Source organism: Orbilia oligospora (assembly GCF_000225545.1).
Source record: "Orbilia oligospora ATCC 24927 unplaced genomic scaffold scaffold00097, whole genome shotgun sequence".
NCBI lineage: Eukaryota > Fungi > Ascomycota > Orbiliomycetes > Orbiliales > Orbiliaceae > Orbilia > Orbilia oligospora.
Genome location: NW_011645654.1, coordinates 656,153 through 667,710, shown reverse-complemented (window position 1 = coordinate 667,710; position 11,558 = coordinate 656,153). Strand labels below are relative to the sequence as shown.

At 47.3% G+C, this 11,558-nt stretch overlaps 4 protein-coding genes across 4 annotated transcripts; 2 read left to right on the top strand and 2 right to left on the bottom strand.

The window, feature by feature from the left end:
• Positions 1 to 172: 172 nt before the first annotated feature.
• Positions 173 to 4,257, bottom strand: AOL_s00097g192 (uncharacterized protein; the record flags this gene model as incomplete). The annotated part of the gene is made up of 17 exons (XM_011126025.1): positions 173 to 289; positions 353 to 639; positions 714 to 835; positions 895 to 1,148; positions 1,204 to 1,330; positions 1,381 to 1,439; positions 1,501 to 1,629; positions 1,681 to 2,068; positions 2,120 to 2,288; positions 2,345 to 2,552; positions 2,616 to 3,044; positions 3,098 to 3,328; positions 3,398 to 3,489; positions 3,543 to 3,641; positions 3,703 to 3,954; positions 4,054 to 4,145; positions 4,247 to 4,257. 17 exons carry the CDS (start codon positions 4,255 to 4,257, stop codon positions 173 to 175), a joined length of 3,066 nt encoding a protein of 1,021 aa, XP_011124327.1.
• Positions 4,258 to 4,744: 487 nt separating this feature from the next.
• On the top strand, positions 4,745 to 5,511 carry AOL_s00097g191 (uncharacterized protein; the record flags this gene model as incomplete). The annotated part of the gene is made up of 2 exons (XM_011126024.1): positions 4,745 to 5,260; positions 5,320 to 5,511. 2 exons carry the CDS (start codon positions 4,745 to 4,747, stop codon positions 5,509 to 5,511), a joined length of 708 nt encoding a protein of 235 aa, XP_011124326.1.
• A 405-nt stretch (positions 5,512 to 5,916) lies between these two features.
• Positions 5,917 to 8,120, bottom strand: AOL_s00097g190 (uncharacterized protein; the record flags this gene model as incomplete). Its single annotated transcript, XM_011126023.1, has 8 exons — positions 5,917 to 5,964; positions 6,029 to 6,491; positions 6,545 to 6,681; positions 6,744 to 7,039; positions 7,125 to 7,163; positions 7,379 to 7,482; positions 7,569 to 7,857; positions 7,982 to 8,120. The coding sequence occupies 8 exons, from the start codon at positions 8,118 to 8,120 to the stop codon at positions 5,917 to 5,919; spliced, it is 1,515 nt and encodes a 504-aa protein (XP_011124325.1).
• A 951-nt stretch (positions 8,121 to 9,071) lies between these two features.
• Positions 9,072 to 10,214, top strand: AOL_s00097g189 (uncharacterized protein; the record flags this gene model as incomplete). The annotated part of the gene is made up of 3 exons (XM_011126022.1): positions 9,072 to 9,237; positions 9,306 to 9,533; positions 9,634 to 10,214. The coding sequence occupies 3 exons, from the start codon at positions 9,072 to 9,074 to the stop codon at positions 10,212 to 10,214; spliced, it is 975 nt and encodes a 324-aa protein (XP_011124324.1).
• Positions 10,215 to 11,558: the final 1,344 nt, after the last annotated feature.

Sequence of the window (11,558 nt, the reverse complement as noted above, 5' to 3'; positions counted from 1 at the left end):
TCGTTTGTCGAGAACTCACATCTGTCGAACTCCAAGCCTAGACAATAATCTAAACGTTCTTGTTCATTAAAGCTTAATTCCTTCATTCGAGTTCTTCATGTATTTCATGCACTATATTCTATGCAATTCATCTTTCATTACCACTAAACACCCCTCACCCAAACACGAAAAATCATCCGACAAATTTCGATAACGAATGTTTCTCGTCATCGGTAAGCTGTCCATAGATCTCATTAAATCCCCCAATATTATTATTCGATGCCTCCCTAAAGAAGTTGACAATAAATGCCTTTCCCACAAAGGCCGATTAGCAATGCTCAACATTGGGAAGAAAGGTAGGTATATCACTCACTGTTGTATCATCATCACCGCCCCTTCTTAGTCCCGACGCAGATCTCTCAGTCTCCTCTCCAAGTCCCAACAGGGCCTGCTTGACTGCATGGCTACCCAAGTCAATCACATCATCGTCATCCTCCCACTCCGCATCTTCCTCTTCAATAGGCTCTTCGATCGCCCCCTTGGCTGTCCCTGCCATATCAACCTTCCAAGTAGAATTCGAAGGCGATCCTGATCCCAGCTCATTGACAAGAACCTTGATGATCTTCAATGGTGCAGAAACTGAAGTATATCGAATCGGATCTAAGTGTAAATCAGTACCCATAATATAAATTCCCAAGCGGGTGATCCGACAAGATAAAGTTTAGTAGTCTTACTATTCTTCCTTTGCGCTCTAGTCATGATTCGTGTCGTCTGTTCTACAATCTGGTCTCCTTGTACCGAAATAGCCGCCACTCGAGGATCATTCAAGGCATACAAATTCGCCAGAGCGACAACACTAGGGGGCTGGTCAATATCTGGAACTCTCTCGTTGTGATCTTCGGGTTAAAATCTTACTTTTGCTTAATTTCCGAATATCCACTAAAGACGCCAGAGTTCTCAAGCCATGCCGAGAGAACGACCTGTAAACCAGATCTATCCCCGATGGAATTTGTGGCTAGGAAATCAACAACATCGCTAGGTTGCTTGATCACTAGTCTTGCGAAAACCACGATAAGGCTCTGAATGAGATTTGGTTCAGCAGCAGTGGCGAGCCTTGTGGCAACCCCTCGCAGTAGAACGGGAAGATAGGGGCCAAGTTCTTGCGCAGCCTGTTGTAGAACATTAGAACAAACCCACCGGATAGGAAGACGAGAGACTGCGTACCTTTTCAACGACTTCCGCAGCCAACCCTCCAATTTCGAGGGCAGCCGAGTCTGATAAATCCGGACCAAGGAGACGGTCGATAACTAGAAGAACCAACTCCAAACCCGACTTTCCGTTTTCATCGTGCCTAATAAAAGTCAGCATCCCCCGACATAGATTTCACCAGAACCATCCTACCATTGTAATAGCTGTGCGCTATCATTCTCAACAATCGATTTCAATGACTCTGCACCAGCCTTCAGAACTATTAGTAAAGTTTTTTTTTTTTTAGGTTTTTTTAACCACTTGTCTGCTCACCTGGAGGAGAGGTGTCTCGCTCGAGACCATAAGGAACTGAACGAGACGGGGAACTAATGTTGCAACGAGACCTGATGGCAGGGATCCCGGTGCGTTTCGAAGCATGATATTAAGGAGGTCGGCGGCCAGCTAGTTTAGGGTTAATATGGCTCAATCAATCTAGATAATCATATTACTTACGTTTGTGAAAGAGTTGTCCTCTTGGTATGAATCACGGTCTAAGATTTCAACGATCGGAGGAACAGCCTGATTGCAGAGTCCAACAAAGTCATCCGGAAGGCCTTCCGTAACATCCTCAATGATCTCTTGGAGTTGGTTCGAAAGATAGATGTTCGCTGCACCACTTTCGCCCAGCATGAGGATGAGTTTGAAAATCGGCGCCGAAGGATCGAGAGCAATACGTGGGTCGACCCTTATTGTCGCCTTAAGTGTACTTGCAAGCACGGATAACGTATCCTGTGCTTCTTCCCGATCTTCTGGCGATTGGCTTGAAAGGAAGTTACCAATGCTCATCACGATGTCAACCTGGAATCGAAGAATATCATCTTTGTTTGTGTTCTCCGCGATACTAGAGTTATGGTTAGCTCAAGTCACTGGTGCGGGTTTCGAGTTGACGAACTTTTCAACTGCTCTAAGAGCGGATATTTTAACAATATCAGATGCATCGTTTGAGGTGGCCTGCAAGCAAGCTGGCACGAATTTACTCAAGAAACTGGACAAAAGATGTGATTCGATACCGGTCAAACTGCTTCCGAGTAACCATCCTCGGGCCCGAAGGAAGATGTTTTCTATCGATCATTAGTGACCCGGATTGCATTTTCATTTCAAGCTCTTCTCAACTCACCATGCGTCAATGCCTTTTCGAGATTCGATAATATCCCGGCAATAGTATCGGGACTAAGCTGGGCAAAGGTGTTTCCGCCATCACCGTTTTCAATGGCCTGCTCTAGAAGGTAAAAGGCTGCTTCTACTATTTTCCAGCTAGCCTGGTCCTGGGCGGCAAACCTCGAAAGCGAGACCAGAACGGGGCTTTGTAACCAATCCCACAAGCGCTAAATTGTACAGAATAAGCCTTTCTATTCTATAATGAATTGCAAACCAACATTCTAGCTTACCATCATTAAGTCTCCAGCTGCTGTTCGCGCTGTATAATTCGCTGTCATGGCTGTCTCCTCGGCAACAAAGACATTAAAGTCTAGTTCCCAAAGCCCCTCATCCTCTCCGGTGATTTGAGCTAGGAGTATGGAAGTATAAATCAGTTGCTCAAGCGGCTGTTGGTTTACCTGGAGGCCCTGCATGAACTTCTCTTTTACCGACTTAGCACGTAAGCAAACTTGGAGGAAATCTGCTTCCTCGAGCATAAGAAGGTCAAGAGTGAATGGAAGACCATCGATGTTGGAAAGCCTGCCATCAGCATCCCCTACGACGAAATCCTTGACATATCTCTCCGTCGTTCCATTAAGCTCAGACCAAGTAACCTCGAAAAGCTCTGGCATGTACTTTGTCATCGTATTTGCAAAAACACTGACAATTTTGCTGATTGTCTGCAAAACTAAATTAGCCTCAAACGAAACTTAACTAGTGACAAAGTACTTACCTTATACGATTGCAGCTTCAGAGTAACCAACCCGTTGTACTCTTCAACGTTCGTATCCGCCAAGTGAAGGAACGGTTGTTTTAGTATTTGAATAAAGAATGACATCCAGCCGCCGACAACTTCAGTCGCGAATTGCTCAACCGGACCTGGGTGGCCGTCCTTGACCATTTCTAGAAGCTCGATGCATGATCTTATCGCCTGCACTGCCAAACTTCGAATATTGGTTGGGCGCTAGATATCCCCACGCTTCTTAGCACATCTTGATACCTATTCGAACTTCACAGGGATACTATAACTCACGTTTTCGGAGACAGCAACATGATGCAGAACCTCAACAAGTTGGCGGGCCACCGGGAAGAATTGGTCTTCGCTGAATCCATCCTCGACAAGATCTGTAACAGTTAACATCAAGTGTATCCCGCAGTCTAACTCACATATGCCTTACCTGTAAGAACCTTAAGTAGACCGTGTAGTTGCTCATCAGTCGCCGTTGGAATGGCATTTAGCAAATCTTGCAGCAAAGAAGGCCATTCCTCGGGGAAATCTATGCACCTGTCAGAATACCACCATATACCACCCCAACTCGACTCTGTAGAAACACCAACCGTATGAAGCGATTCTAGAAACTGAATAAGCAGCCGCAGCTCTTATTTTTCGTTCCTTATCAGAGAGCAATTGTAATAGCGATGTACGGATCTGGTTCTTGACTTCATCCTTAATAGGCGGGCCGGTGTATTTATCGTGTGGAGGTGTCCATGTTTCATCGATAAAGGAGCGTAGATAGACAATAGCTGCCTGTCTACCTGTAAAATCGAGTTCTATGGCAGCTGCAATATTGATAAGGGCGATCGGGAAGCCTGCGAGGTGACACAGAGGTCAGATACGTTCAGGGTAGAAAAGATCGTTCGAAAACTATATCGATGACAATTTCGGAGGGCGAGACAATGGGTCTTTACTATCTTCAGGGTAGAGTTGGAACAACTCTGCCTCTGCGGCACGGCGTGGGCCTTCTTCAGACGATTGAAGGGCGGTAAGGAGGAAGTGGACTCTACATTGGTGTAGCAGACTCGTAAGCTTAGAGTACCTCAAGAAGAGCTTCACCGAAACAGCCTACGAACTGCACGAAATATCGCGAAAAATTGTACTAACTTTTGCTCCATTGCGACCCGGGATTAGAGACTCAGAAAAGGCGAAGGGTAAACACTCTAAATTGTTCTCAGCTGCCGTGTGAGAGCCCTGGAATGTCTCCCAAATTAATTCTGAAGTCGGTAGGGGCTCGAATCAACGGAATGGAAGTGATGGGGCTCCCCAATGGACGGGGTAAGATGGAATGGTGTCGTGATAGATGATTGGTGGAGTTGGTGGGGTGGGATGATTTTAGTAAGAGTTCGCGATAGTATATTTTGGTGGAGCACGCGTTGAGCGGTTTACCCCTCCACCTCGACCTCATCCTTGCTCCATTCCACAGACTCACTTACGGACTCACTCACGACTACATACCCCCGAATACGTCTCTAATAGGGTCGGTTTAATATCATTCCGCGACGATGTAGCTGATTGACTAGGCCTCCACCCTTCTATGAACATATCTACAATCCTAGCCTCGAAGGCGCCTGAGCCAGCGGCAGGTCTCCACCAATAGCCAAAATGCCACCCATGGACACTTACGCCAACCTCATAACTTCCTTCACCGACCTTCTCCTCGTTAGCATCCATACTATCCTCTATGAACGTGAAATATACCCTTCGACGCTCTTCATTCCTGCTCGCAAATACAACCATCCAGTCCGACAAGCTCGCCACCCACTTGTCTGCCAATGGATCCAAGAAGCTGTTGACGCTTGCGCCGAAGAGTTAATGAAATGTACGGTGGACCTCATAGCGGTTAACATCATTTCTTCGACAAACAAACCTCTTGAAAGATTTGTATTTGATGTGTCACGGTTCCCAGTCATCGCTACCACAGATATACACTCTCCGTTTGTAGTGACGGACGAGGATGGGAATGAAAGGGGATCAGGCACGCTGGCGGATTTGGAGGAGCATATGAGGGCGGTTATCACGAAACTTTCGTACTCGACGAGGAAATTAAGGAAGTTACCGAAAGGTTGCACATTTTCTGTCTCAGTTGAACTAAAAAACGAGGCTACAGCGCCGGAGGGGGTATGTTAGAATAGACTACACCAGGATACCTAGGCAAGTACTGATTCAAATCTCGCTAGAACCCGCCAGTCTGGATAGCTGCCGAGTACCAGGAGGACGATACGCCTCTTGGGAGAAGAGGGACTGCTTTAAAGACACGGGATACTAATCGGACGATACCAGTACGCAGCTTGGTCATGGGTGCTCTGGCACTCGAAACATGGATAGAAGAAGCGGAGGGTAACAAGGATATGGCAACAGACGAAAACTAAAGGGATATCTTCGACCGGTAGAACTCATTACTATCTCGTAATATGAAGCATCGAAACCCGTGACACGACGAGGGTCACGGTTGACGTACCGACATAAACGGAACCTGCCGTAGTTTGAACAACTGTCTCTTTTATATATCGACCTCGTGGGAAACCCCACTTCCATCACATAGCTACAGTTACCAACAGAAAAGAGAAGAGCTCCAAAAGGGCGGAAGAAAGCGCGGATGTTCGACACATGGCATCGTCGCCAACGTAATCTTCCTGACAATACTAAAATTCAAAATCGCTCAATAATTTAGACATAAACCAACATACAGTTGGTAGCACATGACGGAAACCATTTGTACACACGCGCGCAATTCTAGCCTGTATCTAAACATAAACCACGAAAGTCATAATTGTCTATCTTAGACCCATAAGTTGCTTCGAGTTTTCATACACGAGATAAGACTTGATAATTTCGTATTAGCTTAGGCATTCCAAAGATAGCAAGGATTGGATAGCAAGGACTTACAATAGAAACCGCGGGAACAACCTTCATCAAATTAGGCGTTAATCCCTTGAACAGCCCCTTCACACCCTCCTGCTTCAGTGTTCTACTAGTAACATCCCACATACCTGTATAGGTTTGTGGGTGTTGGGCAGTCCCCTGTGCTTGTAACCTAGTCCTCAAAAGATTAATAGGATAGACGATGGTCGCCCCGACACTACCGGATGTGGCGCCAATCGCCAATACAACAAAGTTGGACATTTGGAAATCCTCCTCTCTAATTCCCAAGGTTTTCGATCTAGTAGTGATGTACGACCTTTTCATCCACTCGAATGTTCCGAGGTCGATAGCGGAATATGGAAAGATACCGACAAGGCCCAGCGGTAAGCCGCGGTAGAAACCGCCAGTTGACCAAAGTTTTCTGGCGGTAGCGACAATAAGCTGGTTTCCGCGTGGGCCTCCGGCAACCATCTCACATTGCATCCGACTATAATAACAGTCAGCTTCATCCTGGATTCGTATTTCGCGTAAGAGGCTTACAATTTCAAAGTGTCGATGGGGTAAACGGCGAGTTGGCTAACCACACCGCCCACACCCCCAGCCAGAAATCTCGAGCCACCTGATATATGTTTAGGGTCGTCTGCGCCCTCGAGCCGAGCGAAAAGGCGCTTGGCGGCCTAAAATATTTCCTGTTTTAATTGTCTGAAAAACCTATGAATTAACTGGAAGGGAATCAAACCTCGAATGACCCAAATTTGATGGCACTTTCAGGTAAAACCTTTACAACATTGAGTCCATTGCCAGCAAAAAAGGATCTCACGCCACCGGCATTCCAGAGAGTGCGAATAGCGTCTCTCATCGGCCTTGTGGCAGTTTTGGCAAGCTGCCCGACTTCACCTTTGACAGCTGCCGTCTTAACTGCCTCCTTCGTTTGGCCAACATCAGTCTGCGCTATCAGGTAGACCTTGAGTCGATCAAATGGAGCCGTGGCGGTCCTTGAGACCACACCAGCGGCACCTCCTGCTAGGAAGAAGCCTACAATGACATGATAGAGGTAAGCATCTGATAGAGTTTCTACCTACTTCATAAATATATGGGAGCCGTATAGCTCAAGGCTTACCTATGCTCTCAAACAAATCGTCATTCAGAGTAACATCGCCTAGGCGAAAGAATCGACTAATCAGCGATGTTCTCAAGACTTCCATATTTATTCAACCCGCGCGACGCTGCATTTTATATTGGGAATGAATTTATTGGTGGTAGTGTTGAAAATGATCATTGGTCGATGGTATGAATAAAAAAAAAAAATTTCGCGATGTGTGGTGTCCAGGCGAATGTTGTGGTGTCGATGGAAGATGGAGGGGGTAAGAATACCTTCAGGATTGACATTCACAGTAGCCAGGTAGTATGAATATATTGCCCTTATGCCTGGATCCAGACCGTCGTCTCCGAACTGAGGGATGAAGACAAGAAAATCTCTTCACGGTTTTATACCCAGTTTAAATTAGTCTTTATCCTACTAGATATCGCTTATCGAGCATTCTCGACCAAGACTAGAACTTACCTCCACTCCTCAAAAGTAATCTGTCCATCACTATTTTTATCTAAACGATCAAAAAAGGCCTGCAACTTGTGCGGTTCGACCTTTATTCCATTGCTCTCAAGGGCATGTGCCAATTCCGACCGGTCTAGCTGACCATTCTTATCCCTATCGATAGCATTAAACAGACCTCGTAGGTGCTGTTCTGTCGCCTCCATAAACACTACAAATTCATCGAATTGAATGAAACCATCACCACTAGTATCGCAAATATCCATCAAGTCTTGCAGCATCTTATCGGCATTTTGGAGAGCTATCCGGATGGCCGATAGAAAGCGAGAGAAGGTGGTCGTCAGCCGTCTGGGTTCTTCAAGTATTCCTTCAAGGAATATGATATTCGAGCTGTTGGTTCTTCTATTTGACTGCTAAGGACATACGGTGGTTGATTCTCTTCAGACCGTTTCTCAGACCCTCGAGGTCCAATTGGCCTTGTTGATTGGTATCTAGTGTCTCGAAGAGCCTGAGCAAGCGGGCCCGCCTGGCTCTTTCCGGCTCTTCCTCTCCCTTATTCGTCATGAGGATCGGCTACCCGGAGGGAAGGGGGTGTGGTTCGAGATGTGATGTTTAGGGAAGAGGTTTATCTCGGCGAGTTACGGTGGCATCTCGCGTGCTCTGTCGTCGCTTACTTTTGGTCGAGCCCCGCCTGAGTGGGTAAACGCTTATGGGATAACGTGGATTGCGGCAGATTCAAATCGTGGCTCCCTTGTGGGTAGGGCATGCGCATACGACGACAATACGAAAGGTTGAATGTAATGAGTCGGCGAATTGAGCTGAACGTCGGACAAGGCGTTAAAACAAGGTCTCGAGGTAATGTGTGGGTGCTGTTCTAAACTACTTCTATCGCAGAACCCGAGCCGAACCGGAGCAGTAGGTTTTCAAAGATACTAGTAGTTTTCGAGATATTTTGTAGAGGAACAATACATTACGGTCTGGTTGAAGTTGTTCTGAGAAACCTTGAAGCAATATCTGGTAAACCGAACGGTGGAGGTTCGATGCCCAGCCGGCTTTCTCGTGTGATATCATACTTGATCCAACAACGCGGCGCAACTGGTCGGCCCCGGCTCAATGTCTTATTAGGTGCAGAGCCAAGACGAAGCGGCTATCGCCAATAATCCTTCCAGTCCTCCAACCTCATGACACAAGCTCATCGATTTGACATCGTGTGCCGAACAGCAGCATCCGCCCTTATTCCTGGTGTTCTTCTAGACGGGAGTACCACAATATGTTAAAAATGTTCTAGGATTACTTTACCATCATTGACCGGACCGATACCCACACTTGGCGATAGTTCTCGATCAGTCGCGACTCGCGCGTAGCATATACACACATACCCATATACCTACACAAATATATACTAGCTAGGGTGCTACTCGATACCAGTATATATCTGGGCTTCTCCAACCACCTCACGTTCATTCCTTACCATATTGCTATACTAGACAGCTTTCCCTCTTACAAGCTTCAAAAATGGCGGCCAACTTCTGGACATCCACCCAACGGGCACACTGGCAGCTCACCCGAGAGAAGATTGCAGATATGCGAAGAGGCCTTGATGAGGAGGACACCAATAAAGGGCTGGGCCTTGCTTTCCCATTACCGGATCATAAACAATTACAGTTGTATTTTCATCACTGTAAGTTCCCAGCCACCAGCTTTATGAGTGTGGCGCCAGGCCTTCATTCTGGACACCCTGAAACTCAGATTCAGAGAATTCTACAGGTCTGCAACGTTTAGCTCGTCGTCTTCAGCTCCGGCAACAACCCCAAGCCACAGCAGAAACATATCTTAAGAGATTCTACCTCAAGGTTTCAATACGGGACACCAATCCGTACCTTATGCTGTCAACTTGCGTCTACCTGGCTTGTAAGATGGAGGAATGCCCCCAGCACATCAGAAGCGTCGTTAATGAGGCGAGAACTTTGTTTCAGGGTATGGCCGCAGTTATTTCCCAGCCTGCGCGACTCGCGTGGCTGGCTGGCTTGCCTCCAAACTATAGTCGAACGTTATGCTGATCCGGATCGTTATATAGAGTTTATCCCGCAAGACATCGCCAAGCTTGCGGAATGTGAATTCCACCTGATATCAGAATTAAACTCTTATCTGATCGTCCACCACCCCTACCGAACACTAATGGAGGTACAGGTACCGTTGAAATTGTCTCCGGACGAGATAATGGCTGCATGGTCGTTTCTAAATGACTCCTATATTACTGATTTGATATTACTTTATCCGCCACATACTATAGCATTTACTGCTATATTTCTAGCGGTGTTTGTCCGACCTGCAATACACACGCAAGCAAATTTAAATGCTTCTGGTTCCACGGCGTTAGGTATGGGCACCGCTGCGGGAGCGGGTGGCAGCATAGTTCAGCCGTCGGTTGGCCAGAGTGCTGCCGTATCCGCAGCATCCGGTATCAACCCTCAGAACCATAGTAGCGCGAGATTGTCTCAGATGAGCGAGTGGTTTGCAGAATCAGGTGTTGAGATGGAGGCAATAATCGAATGCACACAAGAAATGATCTCGCTATATGATGCCTGGGAGACATGGACGGATAAAGTGTGTAGGGAAAGTGTTGCCAGATTGATCAGGGGGCGTCAGCTATCATAGTCGCCTCAGCTATCGCTTCAGAGGCGAGTCGCAAATCGCTTCAGCACTCGGGCCGGGCTATGACAAGAAGCTTGGAACCATTTATCCAGTCGCTCCTTCACCGAACAGCATCGATATCTGGATCATGCATAAGATGCCTGGGTCAGGTGGGTGACCTGCCATCTCGTCTCGACTAGCCTTATTCGAACGGATGTGGATCTCTCTTTGATGTGTAACAGGTGTACATGTACATTCCTGCAGTGGCAGGAATTCAATTTTGCCAACGAACGACTACCCTTGGCTGCGACCGCTTACCTGTCACGCAACTCAAAGCACAACAAACGTCTATCTGAAAGAAGCTTTTTTTACTGTCATTTTGGATCTTTCTTCGCTAATGACTGACGGAACGGGCGAGATTGGGTATTACGAAGGGGGCGTTGGTGAGGGCCTTACATAATTCCTTCCAGCTGGTATTTGATAGCGAACCCTGGTCGGGGACAGGCGGTGCACTCCGGATTTTATCAAGCTTCGACTTCGCCACTCACAGGCCACACCAACAGATGATGGAATCATCGTCGAGGCCGCACCGACAGGGCAGGACAGACCGAGCACTAGTCTGATTTTACAGTTGGCCAAATGACCGGCACCGGACCTGTTTCTTGCTGCATTGCGAGCTAATGCGCCAAGCCTGTGTAGACCCCGGTGATTGGCCAATCAAGGAGGGGAGCGCACACCCCTTTGCCCCCTTCTCCCTGAGAATTTTACCCAGACCTTCCCCAAAAAGAAATTTTCCCTTGTCCAAAGCAAACCTTTAGTTCCGTACCAGTACTAGTTCTGTACCATGATTGTCATGCTGCAGGAGTGGTGCATCATCGCAAGCAGGCCTCAGCGTGGAATTACGGGTACATTGTACCAACAAAATACCTGGTGGCTCATAGAATTTGGAGCCCGAAAAAACCTGAAAAACCTGCTGGAAACCTGGAGGGCCTGCCACGATACCTGCTGGAGGGAGTCAGCGCGCGGGGTAGACGTTATGTATCAGATACAGCCACCGGGCAAAAATGTTGGAGGGCGGGTCCCATGTCCGAAGCCAGCATCACCCTTGTTGAGACCAGTGCTTGAGAAGCGCTAAATGTTGCCTGACCCATCCGCCAGAATCGGGTGTGCAGAAAGATGTACATGCACGAAGACCAGATTCTGGAGAAGTGTCTACGGACGATGGATCTGAAGGGAAGTACCGGAAGCTATGATATCGATCGACCAGAATCTGACCATGCCTAGCCACTACACTTCCCAATTTATCCATGCCATCCATCCAGGGCGCCGTGTGGACAGACCCTTTCCTTTTATTGCTTTGTAATAATT